Source organism: Oreochromis aureus, linkage group 14 (genome assembly GCF_013358895.1).
Source record: "Oreochromis aureus strain Israel breed Guangdong linkage group 14, ZZ_aureus, whole genome shotgun sequence".
Classification (NCBI taxonomy): Eukaryota; Metazoa; Chordata; class Actinopteri; order Cichliformes; family Cichlidae; genus Oreochromis; species Oreochromis aureus.
This window is the reverse complement of record NC_052955.1, coordinates 14,587,826-14,607,069: the sequence shown is the minus strand read 5'-3', so window position 1 is coordinate 14,607,069 and position 19,244 is coordinate 14,587,826. Positions and strand designations below refer to the sequence as shown.

The 19,244-nt window shown below is 41.1% G+C and overlaps 2 protein-coding genes across 4 annotated transcripts; both read right to left on the bottom strand.

The window, feature by feature from the left end:
• Window positions 1-1,806: 1,806 nt before the first annotated feature.
• map6b (microtubule-associated protein 6b) lies at window positions 1,807-12,100 on the bottom strand. 3 transcript variants are annotated; one of them, XM_039622299.1, is made up of 5 exons: window positions 11,640-12,100; window positions 10,814-11,566; window positions 7,035-7,248; window positions 6,425-6,473; window positions 3,455-3,583 (listed from the first exon to the last, which is right to left on the bottom strand). In XM_039622299.1, the coding sequence occupies exons 2-4, from the start codon at window positions 11,545-11,547 to the stop codon at window positions 6,429-6,431; spliced, it is 993 nt and encodes a 330-aa protein (XP_039478233.1). In that variant the 5' UTR covers window positions 11,548-11,566; window positions 11,640-12,100; the 3' UTR covers window positions 3,455-3,583; window positions 6,425-6,428. The 3 variants fall into 3 exon arrangements, with proteins under 3 accessions (XP_031615959.1, XP_039478232.1, XP_039478233.1); XM_031760099.2 differs by lacking the exon at window positions 6,425-6,473 and having other exon boundaries at window positions 1,807-3,583; window positions 11,640-12,093; XM_039622298.1 differs by lacking the exon at window positions 6,425-6,473 and having other exon boundaries at window positions 1,807-3,583; window positions 10,814-12,093.
• A 96-nt stretch (window positions 12,101-12,196) lies between these two features.
• Window positions 12,197-19,243, bottom strand: thap12b (THAP domain containing 12b). Its single transcript, XM_031760088.2, has 5 exons — window positions 18,463-19,243; window positions 17,589-17,709; window positions 17,334-17,441; window positions 17,183-17,219; window positions 12,197-15,686 (listed from the first exon to the last, which is right to left on the bottom strand). The coding sequence occupies exons 1-5, from the start codon at window positions 18,549-18,551 to the stop codon at window positions 13,780-13,782; spliced, it is 2,262 nt and encodes a 753-aa protein (XP_031615948.1). The 5' UTR covers window positions 18,552-19,243; the 3' UTR covers window positions 12,197-13,779.
• Window position 19,244: the final 1 nt, after the last annotated feature.

Here is a 19,244-nt window from a genome sequence, read left to right as displayed (position 1 = left end):
TGAATATTTAATACAAATATTGTACATGCCATTTTCCCCACACATGCATTCAAGCCTAAACCCTTTTTACTGTCACAGCTCCTGTTTTGTTTGTGACGGTCACTGAAGTTTATCGTTTCCAACATGATGAGCTTCAAAAATATACAATACAATAAGAACTCTTACTTTCACCGACAGTACAATATAGGGAGGGACCATGACCAGCCAGAAATGTGTTTTAGAGTGGGGGGGGCAGAGCCTAGGCAGCTCCAGCGCCATTGCTGATCTCTTATTCAATATTTCATGCTGCTCTGCAAACACGAGGGCCCATAACGACTGAATTATTCATGCAGATTTATGTCAGGATGACTGATTCACAGGAAAATGACCACCAGACACCAAAAAGGATGATAAAGGGTTAAATTAATGTTTCTGTCCCGTCTTACATCCGCCCTTTCATGATTTCATTAACAGTGAGTGTTTTGTTTTCAGATGAGAGCACTTTGGCTCTAAACCGAACTGAACGATGCTCGCATAAAATATATTTTATGCAACCTTTAAATGGCTCTTAATTTTACCAGAGTTTGGAGGAGGGAACATCTGCAGAGCACAAACTGTAAGGTCAACAGAAAACAACAAAATCCAGACTTGAAGGAGAATGTCTCAGATTTCTCTTCTGGAGAAATACAAACCTGCAACCCCAAGTTAAATAGCAATTCAGTACTCTTGCTTAATTATTTAGTTCATGCCTTGGCACAGATACCTTAAGTTTTCAGTTGACTTGGCTTTCTTTGGAAATTCTTTAAGTTACAAGTATCTCTTGATGTAAAAATAATATTTTAGGAGGTGAGATCTAAGTTGTAGAAAGATATTTCAAGGAAAACATGAGTAACCACACAGATTTACAGGTTTTATCATGACTTCAGTTCTTCTGGACTCTTGTGGGCTTCCCCTCCTCGCATTTTTATGTCAGTCTACACTGGCCACTTTATTAGGTACAGAAAGCTAGTGCTAACCCCTTTTGCCTTCAGAGTCGTCCTTATTCTCGGCATAGATTCAATAAGGAGCTGGAAACATTCCTTAGGGATTTTTGATACGATAGCATCACACAGTTGCTGCAGATTTGTCGACTGCACATGTGTGATGTTGATCTCCCGTTCCACCAGATCCCAAAGGTGCTTTATTGGATTGAGATCTGGTGAGTGTGGAAGCCATTTGAATACAGTGAACCTCATGTTTAAGAAACCAGTTTAAGATGATTTAAGGTATGTGACATGCCGCATTATCCTGCTGGAAGCAACCAGAAGATGGGTACACTGTGGTCATAAAGGGATGGACTTGGTCAGCAACATTAATTGAGTGGGCTTTGGTGTTTAGATGCTGCTCATTTGGTTACTAAAGGAGACCAAATTGGGCCAAGAAAATACCCCCCATACCATTACACCACCAGCAGCCTGAACCATTGATACAAGGAAGGATGGATCCATGATTTCATGTTGTTTGCACCAAATTCTGAGCCTGCCATCCGAATGTGAGCAGAAATTGAAACTCATCAGACAAGAAGACGTTATACCAATGTTTTATGGTCCAATTTCTGAACTGCAACTTCAGTTTCATGATAGGAGTCATGTGATCTTCTGCTGCTGTAGCCCATCTGCTTCAAGGTTTGACATGTTGTGCATTCAGAGATGCTCTTCTGCATACCTTGGTTGTAACAAGTGTTTTTTGAGCTGTTGCCTTCCTATCAGTTTGAAACAGTCTGCCCATTTTTCTTTGAACTCTGGATATTTGTGATAAATAAATTCAACAAGTCACAACGCAGGATTCTGCATCACTTTAATCAGTTCATTCAAAGCAAGCTGAGAATACAAGCACAATATCACAACAGCAGTATGACATACGCATGTCATATCATCACTTCACTCTGGTCTGACGCCACGCGCAGTCCAAACCAGACAGCATATAAGATGAGAGATATAGCACCAGAGTGTCGGAGTGCATAGCAGCACTTGTAGTGGTTGGGTCAGACTTGATGCTTAGCAGGCAGCAGGCTGAAGAGGTCAAACACACACACAAAAAAAAAAACTTTCACTCAGTTTATCACTCACGCACTCACACACACAGAAGCTAAAACTGGAAGCAGAGCCACGATGGCTAGTGCTAGACTGGGCCCTCACACACTGCGGCCGTGTCGGCCACTGAGGGTATCACGGTATACGTCTGTGTTTACAACCAGAGAGGGAAGGCTGGGCTGTGATGACTTTTTGAGGTAGAACACCTCATGTCACGAAGAACTCATGCGAGTTTTAGATTTTCAGACAGCAGCAGTTTAAAGAGTCCTGGCCCATTCCTTGTCCTTCGACACATCAGCGCATTCAGAGTGAAAAATGTTGAGCAAATCTAACTAGTTCTGTCTCTCTTTTTTTTTTAGGCCTATGTGTCTTTTCTTCTTTTTTTTTTTAATTATTTAGCACAACTACAGCGTCACAGCTCAGAGGGGAGGGTGGAGTACAATGCCACAAAGTACTGAGTCATCGTGAAAACTATGGTTTTCTTATTAAATCAAGGGAGTGGATCTCCATTTAGATTGCTTGTGGGTGAAACCATATTGCTGGTGTGTTTATTTTACAGCTTTAATAGCCACTAGACTATGATTTTACTCACTGTATGTACCTTTTTGGTGTGATCAGAATCTATTTCTACTCATGCATTATGTTTGAGAAGGATTTAACCCTATACATTTATCTTTGAAAGCTCAATTTACAAGCTAGGATGTGACTGTGACAGACAGTCAGCTAATCAACCGAAAACAGGGTCTTGCATGCAAGCTGTAGTAATTATATTACAGTTCACTTTCTATCTCAGCAGATATCATCCAGAACAATGAAATGAAAACCAGGACCATACAGCAGAGGCACTGTAATTCACTGTGAAACAGATTATGCACTTTTCACAAAAATCCCTTCATGTGATACAGAAAAACAAAAAAAAAGCCTCTCTTTGACCTTTTTCTTTTTGTTTACAATCATTTTAACACTGAGTTCATCATCCATTCAGACAAAGGTAAAAATTCCCTTTCATACACACACTACATGTGTACCGATGGCTCCTTTTTAAGGTTTGCTGTCGAAACAGAACTCATAGAAACAATGTGCAAAATTATGTGCTCGATAATAGAAAGCAGTTCTGTGCGCCAGAATACATTCACGTACTTTTCACACATTCACACACGCATAGTTTGCCGTGAAATTATTTGCATTATTCTAAAAGCTCAACATCGGTGCCCATTCAAAGGTGAACTATATATGACCGGACAGCAAAAACAACAGGTAAGGAAAAAAACCAAGGGGAAGTGATTCGCCTCATGTGACCACGTTAGCTTGTTTTACTGTTTGCCCGCCTCTGCCAGTCTGTTGCTGATCTCTTTGCTCTTCTTTGTGACGGCTCCGCCTGGTTTGGGTTCTGAGGCGCCCAAAGAAGGTTTCTTCTTGGCTGACTGGGAACTAGAAATCTGCTTCTCTTTAGCTTTTTTCTGCATCCTCCCTGTTGTTGTTGGTGTTGATGATGACTTTTTTGGTTTGGTGCGGGAAACTGGTTTATCCACCTGAAAGAGAGAAGAGATGCGAGAAGAGATTAAACTGATGTCAGAGAAACTGATTAATACTTTGGGAAATGGAATTTATTTTGTTTTCTTGCTTGGAGGATGACAACATCATCATTTAAATAAATCTATTGGCTATTGGCTTTAAATCTAAAGCCAATAGCCAATTACCTTAGCTCAGCTAAGCACAAATTCTGGATAAACACCTGGCCTTATTGTTTTCCTCTTTAGACACAATCGAATACAACAACTTAAATATGCAATATGAAATCATGTTGAAAATTCAGCAGCACAAACTGCTGTCAGTTTAATAAAATAATTGATAAATATGTGACTACAGCAGATTCCTAATAAAATAAATAACCTGGTTATCTTCTGATCACAGATTTTTTCTCTGCCTTCCTGCTGAGCTTGACCGGCTCCTAACCACATATGTAAATATCCAGAAGCATCCAGTTCCATTTACTTAAACTTACTGCAGACTTCTGAAGTTTAAGAGTCAATGAATGTTTAAAAATGACTCGCTCTGTAACATGTTTTACAGCATCATGTACCACAGATACTAACTGTGAATGGTGCATTCAATGACAATGGGGTTAGGGTTGATCAGGAGTGTGGCTACTCCACCTCTCTCAGCCCATTACAGGTGGTGCAAAGCCAACAAACTGAGCCAATCACATTTGTTCAAATGCCTTATAGCCAGACTTTCTAACTGCAGGATGGTGCAGACTTTAGCCCCAATGCAAAACTGCCATTTTAACATGTTGAAATAACAAGTTGCAGATCTCAGCTTAGAAGGGAATTCTGATGCTGATGATCAGGCATGTCGTTGACACTGTGGGAATATTCTAGGATTCTACATTTTATTTAGTTTAGTTTTTCACGTTTAACCAGCGGGGGTGACATAATGAAACCAACCAACAGCACCATCACCACGTGGGCTGTGACAAACTAACAGCTAATGACAGTAAGGTTTAGACCGCTATGACTGCTAGAACAGCAGAGGTGAAACTGAAGCGATACACTTTCTTGGAAATTTAAAGTGTGACTTGCATATAAATTAAATGTATTGTACATTCATGTATTCTTTCCACATACTGTGTTACCATGGAATGGCACTGACTCGCGGACCACATTTTGAGAACCTTTGTGCAAAGCTAAGATAATTAAGCCAGCAGTTAAGATAATTAACTGCTGGCTGTGTTTTTCTTTTTTGTAACAGATTTTCTTAACTCCAAGCAAAAAAACAAATAAGCATACTTCCCAAAATGTTAAGCTAACCATTTACATCTTTACTTACTGTAGGCTCACTGATAGATTATGAATCAAGTCCTATTTTATCATGCAATACAAACCTTCTTTTATCTTGCTACTCAAGATAATTTCAGGCAAATGACACCATATGCTATACATGATACTTGCATGATTGGGTTAGTGCAATGAAGATAAAGGTCCAAAAAAATAGCACAAAAAGTGTGTTTGTGCCTTTCCTTCTCTAAAAAGTGGTTCGTGCAGTTGCTTATTTAATGAATTTTTAAGGAATATAAAGCATACATGGTATTTAGTTTATATTACTATATGATGTTAGTATTATGTTTTATAAAATGAAGTAATTTGGTTCAACTACTAATACTGGTGGAGGCTTGACAAGCAGGCCTGCATCGGTGAGATTTGTTCAGATCAAAAGATTGAGTGGGGAAAAGTGGGTGCAGAGATAAACGTGGCCTCAAGCCAGGCGCTTAGCTCATTTCTGCTCTTGAGCTGGAGTTGCCTTAGCGATAACAGAGGGATGGAGGGGCTCCCAGCTTTTATAAATGAGCATCAGCATCCAGCGACAAAGTTGCAAATCATGCTCAACTTTTGCTGAATAAATAAACCTTACAAACAATATTGTAAGAGATGGCAGTGAAAGGTTATTTCTGACTATTAAAAAAAATGTGGAGAGCTCTATTTCTCAGAGTAAAACGGCGGTCGTGTAAAGTAAGTGAGGCGTCGCCATGGCAAACCTTGTTAATAAATTTTGTTGCCAGAGACGGTCAGTGTGGGATTAGGAAGACTATGTTACCATGGCACCAGTGTAAAATAAATAAATAAATGCACTGCACTCCATCAGGTTTGCCAGACATTTTCAGAACAAAGTCCAGATTAGATTTAACACTTTAAATATTTTTTGCTTCTTATTGTTGATGACGTGGGTTCCAAAGAATACAATTAGATCCACGTGGCTGTGTCACACTGACCTGCACACTGCTGCTACATAAATCAGACAGAGGCACAAAGGATATCAAAAATGCACTGCCATATTCCTAGTATTCCTCTTCATAATCTGTACGCCAATTCATGGTCAGCCACTGCATGAAGAAAAAAGAAAAGTGGCAGCTTGCCCAGTGTAGCTTTTACTAACAAAAAGGAGCCTCGAACAACGGTTTTTAGGTCCACTGCTGCAACAAATGTTTTGATTCTTATCTGATACATGTTGATAGCATCTCTGCTTCATTGTTTCCTCCAATCCCATCCTTTTTTAATGTTTTTTTTTTCTTTCCTAACCCCATGATGAACCGTTAAAACTACAAATCTCCACAAAAGGTAGTGGCTGGTGCAGGCTGAGAGGTGGGCAAACAGTGAACAAATAACTTTGGGAGGACTGCATCTGGCAGCTGGGTGATAAATGTGACTGAGGCTCACACTAGCCAAGACGCATACTGTGTGTGTGTGTGTGTGTGTGTGTGTGTGTGTGTGTGTGTGTGTGTGTGTGTGTGTGTGTGTGTGTGACAATATGCATGTTTTGGCCTTATCAACCTTGAGGTCAGCCTCCATGCCTTCTAGAAGAAACAGAGAACACACCTGACTACAGCAGATTTAGAACAGAGCTGCTCTCAGTCTCTGAGAAGTCCTACAAGAATGAGAGAAGGAGTGGCCACATGAACACACCACTGTAGACACATGACTAACCAATTCAAACCCATTACATGCAAAAAGATCTTACTGTATGTGGGAAATATCTTCAAATGAAGGGATTACGTCATATTACCATAATCTAATGATGGAATGTTACTTTAGCTTCTGAAATTGATGCAGTGGCCATTTTACTATTCATTAGTATATGCAGCTTGCTAAATACACAGTATGTATGCTGATTAGTCGAGCGTAGTGTAGCAGAATCATGTAGCAATGACAAATGCACATCATGTAATTAAATAAGAATATTGAGACATAAAGCTGTTCTAGTTTGCGTTTATGGTAAATTAGACCACGTGTTATTAGGCACTGCTTGTATATTGTGTATAACGAGATAACACTTATGGGTTTCAGTGAGTAAGAACTCAAATCAGGAAATACAAACTCTAGCATACAGCCGGGTTAATTTAGGTTTGATATGTGTGCAATTACAAGAAGTCAAAATGGAGATGGAGAGGTATAGTTTCTGCAGATCCGTGCGTGGACGTCATCTCACCTTGGCAGGCTCCTTGCTGGGTTCACTGTACAGGCTGCGTATCCTCCTGCGCTCCAGCAGCTTGTTGTCCATTGGGTGAGCCTTCACCTGCTCCCCCTTGAATGTGGCACTATAGCTGGTTTCCAGACTGGTCTCCTCCCCAGGGGGTTTATACTGGGATGGAGCTTTGATGGGCTTCACTGGCTTCACATCCTTATATGCCTTGAATTCAGTCCTAAGAACAGTGGAAACAAGATTTAGATGTTTTTTTTATTATTGAATATTTAAGAAAAAGTAAAAAATCATAGTCATTAAATCAACTGACTCTAAAATAAATTGAAAACTGATCAATGAATCAGTTATTAAAACTGAACACAGCTGCGGTGCTCGTCATACAACATTAAAATTAATGGCTAGCCAAAATTAAGCATTGAATTGAGAGAAGAGCGGCCACTGATTATGCTGAAAAGACAGAAGGTTTACAAATAATGATAATAATGATAATAATAATAATAATAATGATAATAAAAAGCTTTCTATGAAAGGTTTGCAAGGTACAGATTATCCTTGGCATAGAGGCCTAGGATAATTTGACATCACCACTAGAGGCTATCCTCACTTTTATGCAGACGCTCATGTACCAACCATTAGACATGCACACTGTATTCATGTTGATTACAGCTCAGCTGCAGGTTCTGCAGGACTGTCAGTTTATTTTTAGCAGTCAAATCAAAATTTGACCTTCAGATTTATTGTCCACGCTCTGCAAGACCAGGAAGGGGCAACACGTGCTTTCTTTTCAGGTACACGTGGACAGGAAGTGGACTCGTGAGACACAGCTTACACATGTTTTCTATTACACAGCAGGAAATTAATTAGGAATTCTAATTCAGATTCAGATTATTATTATTATTATTATTGTTATTGTTGTTGTTATTATGCCCCTGAAAATAGTTTTTGTTTGTTTTTTTAATAAATGGAAGCTTTTATTGCAATGTGTAACTGTGTTTTATTCACTGCACAAATGGAAGCTTCAGGTTTCCACTCAGCCATTCAGAAAGATCATTTATGCATACACTCACTAGTCACTTTATTAGGTACACCTTGATAGTACCCAGTTGGACCCCCTTTTGCTTTCAGAAGTGTCCTAATTCACTGTGGCATAAATTCAATAAGGTGAAATTATTCCTCAGAGATCTTAGTGATAGTATCAACCAGTTGCTGCAGATTTGTCAGCTGCACGTCCATGATGCAAATCTCCCATTACACCACATCCCAGAGGAGCTTTATTAGATCTATTAGATTGAGGTCTGGTGACTGTGGAGCACATGTGAGTACAATAAACTCATTGTCATATTTAAAAAAAAAAAAAAAAAAAAAAAAAAAAAACACAGTTCAAGATAATCTGAGTTTTGTGACATTATCCTGCTGGAAGCAGCCATCACAGGATGGGTACAAAGTGGTCATAGAGAGACAGACGTGGTCAGCAACAGTACTCACTTGGTAAGGGGCCCAGAAGGCAGGATGGATCCATGTTTTTATGTTGCTAATGCCAAATTCTGAGCCTACCCTCCGAATGTTGCAGCAGAAATTGAGGCCTGGAGTGGGCACCGTTTTTCCAGCATTTATTGTCCAATTTTAATGGAGGCTATGAAAAACTCAAGCTCATTAAATTTATCATTCTGGCAGCCACGTGATTGGCTGACTTGATATTTGTGTTGATGAACAGTTGAACAGGTGTACTTAACAAACTGGCCAGTGAGTGTGTGTTCTGGGTTAGAGAAACTCTTGTTTACGCCTGTATACATGGTTTACTCCTTCATTGGTTTCACATTTTAAAATTCTCTGATCCAAACTGTTTCTACTTCACTGCCTGCAAAACACAGTGAAGTAGACTAATTCAGTTTTGATCTGTAATGAGCTTTTCTCCATGAAATTTCTGTGAAGCATGTCTTCTCAACTTGCATGCCTCGCCTACTCAAACTTGGAGGAAGCCTGAGCAGAAAAAACCCTGTTAAGGCGCACATGATTACATTCAGATCCTTTTAGTGGTTTTACTCATTCATGGCCCATGGCATTGATTTGGTAGTACTCCCAGGAAGGCTGAAGCAGAAAAAAAAAATCAATACTGGAACCTTTATCTGTAGAAGTGTCAGTTTACATCTGATATCACTGGAGATTGCAACAAGAGACCCTTTCAATAGCCTACCAAAAAATCCTCTAGTGATTTTTGCGTGACAGCTGAAGTACTTTCAGGGATGCTGTGTATATTCCTGCTAACAGCCTCTGCTGCTACAGAGTGCACAGCAGTAGCGGTTTTAGATACGGGCGACACGGGCGGTTGCCCGGGGTGGCATCGTGATGGGGAGCGGCATCACGGGCATCGGCAAAAAAAAAAAAAAAAAAAAAAAATGCTCGTACTCATGCTGCCCCGACAGCAGCCAGCGATATTGGGAATGTCATAGGCACCGATCGGTTTTCTATCGCCCATTTGCTGGGAGTAAGGGCGCCCTCCGCTTATGAGGTGCGCCTGCTGCTTGCGGCACAGGGAGGAGAGGGCGGGGCATGGGGATTCTCTGGCTGGCTGGAGCAGCATCTAATAACCAACTCGCAAAATAAAACAAAATAAAAACAAAACAACAAACACGAAAACAGCAGACATTATGATACAGACTTATAATTTGTAACCGATGTTTTTTCGAAATTCTATACACGAAAACTGAGCGCGAGAGCCCGGGTACGCCCTGCGCTGCTGAAGTCAAAGTAAACTTTATTGTCATCTCCGCTACATACAGTCCAGTATATAGAGAGACGAGACGACGAGGCTCCAGTTACAGTAGTGCAAATAAACGAACAATAAATATAGTAGAGTAAGAAAATAAATATACACTTTAGGACTCGGGGTAAAGGGATCAATAACAATTTAAAATTTATAATTTACAGTTTGATGATTTAAAGTCTCACACATAACCCGTCGAAAGGGAGGGGACCTGCTGCTTCCAAATAGAGCACATTTCATTCATAATGTTGTAAATCCAAGCCCATTATGTATTCATGATTTGAATCCTGGGTTGTGTGAAATCCCAGAAATACACCTTAGACAAAGTTAATCTGTGAACTAAGGTGTAGGTCTATTAGGTTATGTTGTGGTGATCCTCTGGTTGAGGGATGGGTGTTCATACTGGAGTGCAAAATTAAAACCAATGGAAGATGGACAAGAAAAGTTCAAAGCCATCAGGTGCTCAGTTTAGAAAAAAGAGAAAAGAAGAGGAGAAGAAACGAACAAATGATACAGGTAAACAGATGTGTCATTGGATAATGGCAGGTCATCCTGAAACAATCAGAATCAGAATACTTTATTAATCCCTAAGGAAATAATGTGGGTTACAGTTGCCCCAAGAAGAAATGGTAAAATAGTAACAGTAACAGACTAAACTCCAAACAATACATTATGTTACAGATTTTAATATTAATTAGTCATTGTCAATTGTTGATTTGTCCTGTTCTCATTGTATGACTAATTATGATGGCTGTTTGGTAGCCGTTTGCATACTATGCATACTCTCTCTCTCTTCATATGTGTGTGTGGACAACAGTTTTATGTTAATGTACAATCCTTAACATGTTTTGTGTGTGTGTGTGTGTGTGGGGGCGCCAGAGGGAGTGTTCGCCCAGGGCGCCAAACAGGCTAGGACCGCCACTGGTGCACAGTAACAGTTACAGAAAATCAAACATGTAATAGAGTGTAGAATAAAAAGTGTTACCTCGAACAGCGCATTGTCACAGTCTTACACTCTTACCTGTAGCTGCTAGAAGTCGACATAACCTCCTTTATCTGCCTGTTCAGAGCGTCTGCAGCCGCTCTGCCTTTCCTCTGCTCCGCGCTCACATCTGCAGCCACCTGTCCCTCCGTCTTCTCACCTGTTTTCCTCTCCGATGACTTTTCCCTCTTCACGCTTCTCTTGACCACCTCCTGTGACTCCTTCTCCTGCGTCTTCTCCTCAATCTCGCTCTTCTCCACCCCGCTCTCGGCCTCAGCGGCCACCTGCTCCAACTTACCGCTTCCTGCGCTCCTTTCCGGACCGCCGGCGGTGGGGCTCGATTTGGGGATCCATGGGTGGTCATGCTTCTTCGGTATAGGCCAGGGCTTGTAATCCTTCTGATACTGAGTTTCGTTGTTGAAAGGGGCCGGCGATGGCTGGTACTCGTTTCTGGGCTTGCAGCTGGCCTCGGGGCGCACTCTCCACGCCTTGAAGTCTTGGCGCATGACGGACGCAGTAGAGCCATCTTTGCCCGCTGCGGCACCCGTCGCGGGCGGTGCCTTCCCAGCCTCCTGCTCGCCGGGATGGGGCTGGGTTTCTATGGCAATGGCACCGGCCTTCTTCAGTTTCGGCTGCGGGTGATGGGGCACATGCGGTACGTCGGCCACGTCGGAGTATCTGGCGAAAACCAAAGGCACCGCGATGTCTGCTTTATCCAGCTCGGACCAAAAGCGATTGATGCAGCAAGCACGCGTAATGCACGGCCATGCCATAATGTTCGATTCTAGGAAGCTGACCAGAGAAAAGATGCTAAAGGGTAAGGAAATAAATCGGGGATAAACACGTAAATAAACGTCCTACTCACGAATCGAACACTCTTCGTTTTTTGTCCAGTCAGGATTACTCTCGCGTTATGCAATTCCGATGAGCAGATCTAATCTTTGCCCGAGACTTACGGGAGAAGCGCCCACACGCCTCCCTCTCTGCCTCCTCCTGCAGGATGTTTGCTCTTGTTCAAGTTTCACACTTTGGGGGCTTGCTGTGGAGTGTATACATTGGTGTCTGGTTGCGCATCAAAGCGACCCCACCCACATTTGTGTGATGCTTCGACAGCCCGGGGGTCTGCACTGAGTATGCACGATGAACTATCACCTGAGCTCGTCAGCGTCTGGCCAGCAAAGAGGGAGGAGACACGGTTAACCCCAATGCTGCCATGTCACAAACGTAAACCCACAGTGGATGCAAGCCTCGCAGAAGCCCATTGTTCCGTTTTTAGGAAATGGCCGAAAAAAAAAAAAAACCGTGGCTGAAAATCAGAACAAATAAAACGAAATTCACATCGAGTCAAGTCCCACTGAATGCAGCGGGCATGATTAAAGGTACAAAATCTGATGATGAAATATTTAAGAAAACAATAAATAATATTTTGGTCACTGCCTGCGGCTTTATTGGTCTTCTTTACAGAGTCTTATTTAAGCAAAACAAACTTTATATAAAATGCGTGGAGGTGAAAATGAAACCATCTTTCCATAAATGCTAATCACAACAACAAACAAACCCATTTATGCCGACTCCTATCCTATCCCTGCATCAATCTGCACAGTGAAGCAAACATTTAACTGCATTACAATCAGAACAGTGATGCACGACCATTTAAATCATGTTAGCCTGTACAGGGATGAGCTTTCCACAGATTTGCACTTAACTGTACAAAATAATTGACATTCTAATTCACTCTACAGTAGAAAACATTTCCTGAGCATTAATTCAGGGATGCTGCTGATATTGATGGAATTGCTCCCTCTCCTGCTCTTCCTGCTTCCTGCACTGTGAATCAACAGGGGCATCTGCCTCCATCATGTGGTTTGAATTAAAAGCACAATACAAAAACAAAAAAAAACAAACAGAAAACAAAAATCAGGCCATCAGTTAATCTCAGTAGTAAAACCCATCAAGCACAAAACATAGAAAGCCCTTAAAAGTGGACCCATTTCCTGTCATATATGACATAAACTAAATGTTAAAAAAAGAATGCTCATTTTGATATGACCAAACTTTCAAACAATGAAGCCAGCGACTAATCCCTGTTAAGACTTCAGTCACACAGGCCTAGAGATCAGTAGGCAACCCTCTGGTTACTAGCAAAAAGTGTGTATTTATTACGCAGTTGCTGGTCGTCAGTAGGTGAAAGCAGCTGCAAAGAGGGTGCTGCACAAAAAAACCCTCCTTGCTGTACTTTGCATGAAAGTTGTTGACTTGTATGCAAACATTACAGCTTGACGGTTAGTTTGTGACTGACTGCAGGCAAGTTAGGATGCTCCATGTACACTACAGGAAACTGCAGCAATCTGCCAGCAGCTAAAACATTTGCAAAAATGTCACTGACTGGTCTCTAGGCCTGTGTAAATAAGTCTTTAGCAATCAATTTTGCAGCAACCGATCGGGAAATAAACATTTTTCCCTCCCAACTGGAAGCTCATTGATTTTTGACTAAGATAAAATGGCATGTTTCAGACACAGGATGAACTAAGGGGCTGCAGTTGATTGTTTTGAACTGCAAATTATATAGAGCTACTCTAGCAGAGATCAGTGAAAGAAACAGGGAGCTGTAAATGTACTTGACAGATCTACTTTAAGATAAAAAAAAATATATAAAAATTTACAGAAGACTCTTGTCTAATAACACAAGTTGACACAGAATTTGAATGTTTACAGATCTTTTTTTGATTTACAATTTTCAAAAAGTTCACAAGGAATAATGAGTATTCATTTTGTTCCAGACAAATTTGTGAATTTGTTTACAATGCAAGATTAAGTGTGTGGTGTATTTAAATACACCATTTATTCATTTGACCAAATACAATAACAGCTTAACTTCAGAGATGAATGTCAAGCGCTAATTTACATCTCCATTAAAATTTACTAGTACTTGTATCCACATGTTTTTACACCCCCGAAAATTATGCAATCAATTCAGACTGTTCTGTTCAGCTCACTGCATCACATCATTTCATCCCAGCATCTTCCTCGGCTACTTCCTCGGACTCTGCGTCAACTTCAGTGTCATCCTCTGGATACAGTCTGCAGTATTTGTCCACCATGACATCCAGGTCATGTTTGACATGAGTGTTAACATTAAGCATCGCAAGACTTTTGTTCCATTGCTGAGGAGGCATGCTGTCGAGGTAAGCCTGGAGCCTTCCACTTGCCGTGTCACTTTTGCTGTCCTCTAGCTTCAGCACCGGCAAGGTGGAAAGTACCTTGAGGAAGGAGTTCACATTGGGAAAGAATTTAACGTCTGGGAGCTGCAAGGTTTCATGGATGGTGGTGGGCAGGCGCACCTCTTTGCCTCTGTGCTTCCACTTGATTCTCCAACAGTGAAGCTCTGCAGGTAACGTGTCAGGATTGGGGAGGTCATTCCGGTAAACATCTGCGTAGTTCTCCTCAGTGGTGTTGAACTTCATTTGGCCCATGACAGCCGGAACCAGCGACAGACACTTCAGGGCTTTGAGGTTAGTCTCAGAGAACATGTCCTCCACCTCCTGCATGATCCCGTGGATTACAGGCATGGTAACATACTCCTTAAAATACGGCTCAGCTTGAATTTCACCCACATCGGCTGCACGCTGTTTCCGTAGAAACAGCCTCGGAACTTTGACGGGTATCTCGATCACGGTAGCCACGCTCACAGCTTCCTCGTACCAAAATTCATGGTAGACATCTATGTTATCGTTGACCTCATTAAGTGAATGCAGGACAGCTGTTAGACTGTTGGCAGCAAAAAACACATCGAGTGTTTCCCCTTGGAGATTCCTCCCAAAGGCTCTAGTGAAGGTAAGGACATTCTTCAGGATGACAATGGTGACAACAATCTCAAAGTCTGCAAGAGTTTCTGCTATTGAATATCCATCTGCCACCACAGAGGCAGCAAACTTTCCTTCTTCATTGTCTCGAATATTGTCCATGCACAGCAGCAATGGTGGCAACATATCCAGCAGCACATCAAAGACGTTGTGTTCTTCTGTCCAGCCTGGGCTACAAGCTTGTTTTAGTGCAGCTCCTTTCTCTTCATTCTTCTGGTAGTGAGTAGAGATGGCTTTCTTGAGCTCATCCTGAGTTGACTGGGTCTGAAAGAAAGCACCAATCCTCCTCAGGGTTTCCATGACCACCTGGACATTAGGGAATGGAAGGCTGTTGGTCAGGTGAACGTTCAGTGCCATATGGGAGCAAGGCATGTGCAATGCCAAGGGATACTTCTCCATCAGTAATACTGCTACTGCTTTCATCTTGGTGGTGGAAATCCCAGTGGCCTTATGGGCCTGACCACGGCAGTCTTCCATGCTGAGCCCCCAGCGATCAGTCAGCTGGGCCTCCAGTCTCTCGACCAGTGCAGGCTCATCACCATCAAATGGCACAAAGTCCAAAAACTCCTCTCGGAGGACGTTCTGCTGGTTCACAAAGCGTAAAAACAGAGGCAGGTGCTTCTCGTTGGCAAATTCCACAAGGTCGCCTGTCACTAGGGAGAAGAAGCGACTCTCTCTCACTTCCATTAGCATCTCCTCCCTCACCGTGTTCTCACAAACGTCCAGGAGCTGACTTTGCTGGGTTACAGAAAGGTATTCAGAGTTCACGGCCGTTGCCTCAAAGCGCTTCTTCAAAGCTTCATCTCCAGCGTTCATGCGATAATCTAGGAGGGCCTGGAAGTTGTTGGGTTTAAGTTCTGTTTCTGATGCTTTAAGAGGCATTAACGGTATGCTTTGTTTTCCTAACATGACCACGGCTTCAAACAAAGATCTCAGGTATTCCCGAAATGCCTTCTCCTCCGTGGACAGCTGAGGTTCATCCTCATTGGTTGTTGTGCTATCTTCTACTGCATCTTTTTTGGAAGCAATCTGGTCAATAGAAGATGCCACTATGAAGAGAGATGACACAACAACAATCTTTCAAGAAAACTGATAATAAAGTTGGAACTAGAGATGGCACGATACCACTTTTTTATGTCCGATACCGATATCATAAATTTGGATATCTGCCGATACCGATATGAATCCGATATTGTGTGTTTTTTAATCAATAAAACTGTTTTTTTTAATATCTTGCTGCATTTTGTATAAGTTCATACTCAAGTTTAAATAAACAACAACACTAAAGCTATTCTGTTATACCTGTGTGTAAAAAATATACTGCACCCAAAATATTTCATAGTTCAGCAACACTGATCAATCTAATAAACCTTACCTAACTTAAGACCTAACTTAAACCTACTCCATCCTCCCTATTCTGGTATTTTAAAGAGTACTTAGCAGAAATATTAAGCAACCTAACTAATAGGGTTGCAAACTCCCAAAAAAAAAAAAAAAAAAAAAAAAGGGAACCACCCGCACCCTCCACCTCATGATGCTTAATCGATGTAATCAACTTTAATTTGATGCAGGGTGAAAAAAATGCACAGAAACAAATTATTTTTCAAGAATAATTAAATAGATTCAACATCTTTCTTCAACAGAATTGCAGAATTCACAGACGGTACCTTCCCAAAGGAAAAAGTACTATAGCTTACTAGGGTATATTAGACTTAACAGTTACTATATGCAGTAATGGACTTCTATACATTTTACATCAGATTAAAACTTTGGGTGTAAGATTCAGATAATTATTTATTAAAAGCTAGACATTTTAAATGAGAATAAGAAAGAAAAGTATGTCTTTGTGCCCCCTTTTCCCTGTTCATGCCCTATCGGCCCCCCTGGCTAAATTTTGCTAGATCCGCCCCTGCACAGTTACCAGCTGTCAGCTGCGTAGAAAAAGATCCTGGTGTAGAAAGTAATATTAAATAAATTCTAACAACAGCTTATCAAGGTTAAAGGTGCTGCTGTTGTTCAGCCGCTGGTTTCCTCTTTCTGGCGCGAAGTGGACCAAAAACAAAGAAGAGAGACGGACTCCCGACAGAAAAGCCGATCAGCTGATCGTTAAGCAGTTTCACGATTGAAGTAGCGGCAGGAGAGGGAGGGAGAGGCGCAGTCGCTCCATATATCGGTTGTTAAGCTTAACATGGGAATGCTTTACAAACATTCAGAGATGAACTTACACACTTGCTTTACTTCTCTCTGGGATAACTTCCTCAGAGATGAAATGCTGGTTTGGTAGCGAGGCTACAAATACACACAGCCGCTCTATCACGTGAGCACACTGCTGCAACGTGCTACGGTTATGAGCCGAGTTATGCAGTGTTGCAAGTTTTGTGAGGTGTTTTTTTTTATATTTAATGGATCGGATTACATTTTTTATTTTTCGCCGATATCCGATCCAGTAATTTAGGTCAGTATCGGACCGATACCGATACGTAATATCGGATCGGTCCATCTCTAGTTGGAACAAAAAAAAAAACAAAGTAATTTAATAGCTTACATCTCCTTTCTTTTATCTTCCGTATATCTTCTTCAGTCTGCAATTAAAAAAGAAAAGAAGTTATTTACCAAAACTAAAAACAGTCAAGTTATTAACCTTATTTAAAAAGAAAAAAAAAGGTGACCAAAAAGCTATCAAATATCTTCCTTACAAGCTCTTTAATCCGCTTGCGATGTCTGGTGTGAGGATTTTTTAAATGGCTTGTTAGATCAAATATTGTTGGAATTGCCGTATCCTTCAGCACAGTCCGATAAGGGCTCTGGGAAAAATATAGAAAAAAACTAAACAAACAAACAAAAAAAACTCACATAATTCAAATAAGCAACATTTAAAAGATGCACATATTTGAGGAAATAAATGTACACATACTGCCAGAGAAGGCAGGCAGAGCTCACGAAATACTCACCGTTTTGCACACCATAGCCGGGTCAAAGTGCTTAGCACATAGTCTGTAGTGCTTATTCAACTGGTCTGATGTTTTTGCCTCTAGATCGGCCCTGCGACAGTTCTCTACCCAGATTCTGCATCTATAAGAAAATGTGGCACAGGTTTCATTTGACATTCTAAGATACAGAAATGGATTGAGACGGCAACTGTCCATATGAGAGCTGAGAAGAAAGAAAAACTACTGAAACAGCAATATATCCTACCAGTTTCCTTTGCAATACATCAATAAAAGTGCAATAAAGCATTTCTATTTCCACTACAAATCAGGTACTCCAAATGCATTACTCTAGCACTTTTACTAAATTCAGAACTTAATATTTGAAGCAGCACCTCTCAAACCTATCATTACAGACAACTTATTAATTCAAATGACTTGTTATTAAAATGGAATAACAACAACATAATCAAAATAAAACTGAAAATGTGAGTTAAGAAATAATTTGCTTTTGCTACATTTTGAATGTTTGTCTAGAAAAGGAGATGCAGACCATAGCAGAAACAACATTATACCTACATTCCCATTGTCAGGACCTAGTTTACACGTCTTAGATTACATAACAGAAAGTTAGCTCTAAACTCGGTCTGCCATAGAATCTATATATACATAATCTAAACACTTTAAGTTCAGTTAAAAGCTAGTGATTAAACACAGCCCAATAACTGGAAAATTAACAAGAAAATATTTATCGCGCCTTGTTTGTGGTCTTTACGGATTGGTTGCTGGTGTTATGATTTCTCACTCATTTCAGTACAACTTTAGGACACTACACATGGTCTTCCAGACTCTTCTGAATACTAAAGCTCGTAGGGTACTGTCATATTTGCAGACTCACCTCTCCGGGTCCCGTGGAAACCGAAAAAATGCCAAATCAGATTGCGTGCTTTTCCGCGTACAGTTCGGGGCCGCGCAAAAATTCGGCATGCTTCAGGCTCGGTGGTTAGCTTAGCTAACTTGGCTGCCTATTGTCATCCGCGGACTTCAGTGGTTTTCTTGTAGAAAGCTGAGTGGACGATGGGTACGGCTAAAGCTAAGAGATGACTAACATGATCTCAGACAGTGTCTGGCAAAGAAAACACTTAAAAGATACACAATACACCAACACACATTCACAGCGGTTAAATTTGGGATATATCGATTTTAACAAAAGGATGTCCCGCCCCCGGAGCCTCTGATTGGACGTACCTAAGCTGCCCGTGATAACTACTGGACGCCACAGATAACCTGTCAACCAATCAAAAGGCAAAAAACAGAGTTTTTCTTTTTTCTTCTTCTTCTTCCTGAAATGTAGCGACAGCCGCGCTTCCAGGGGCACTGAGCTCACCTCATTAGCTAACGTCTCCGTTAGCCGCTAGGGCAGGACGACCTGAAGAACTACGGGTGTCTTTACTGTTTTTACTAGCCGGCAGCATGTGATTTAAATAGGTAGCTAACAAATTAAAGAAATATGCACATATTAACGCGATGTGTTTTCATAATTTTTCCCCTTACTGAATCATTCAGGTCAGTATTAACTATTTAAATAGTAAGGGTGTTTTCTGTGGTTAGCAACATTACGTGTATTTTGGAAGTAGGCGTTCGCAGCTGGCTGAGGCAGTAATAACTTGCAGGAGTGAG

Coding starts and splice junctions, on each gene's coding strand:
- map6b (XM_039622298.1), bottom strand. CDS start 11,547: ATGGCATGGCCGTGCATTACGCGTGCTTGCTGCATCAATCGCTTTTGG. Junction 7,249..10,813: donor TCGACTTCTAGCAGCTACAG/GTAAGAGTGTAA, acceptor CACTGTTCTTAG/GACTGAATTCAAGGCATATA. Junction 3,584..7,034: donor CCAGCAAGGAGCCTGCCAAG/GTGAGATGACGT, acceptor TCTCTCTTTCAG/GTGGATAAACCAGTTTCCCG.
- thap12b (XM_031760088.2), bottom strand. CDS start 18,551: ATGCCGAATTTTTGCGCGGCCCCGAACTGTACGCGGAAAAGCACGCAA. Junction 17,442..17,588: donor CGGCTATGGTGTGCAAAACG/GTGAGTATTTCG, acceptor TATTTTTCCCAG/AGCCCTTATCGGACTGTGCT. Junction 17,220..17,333: donor GCAAGCGGATTAAAGAGCTT/GTAAGGAAGATA, acceptor TTTTAATTGCAG/ACTGAAGAAGATATACGGAA.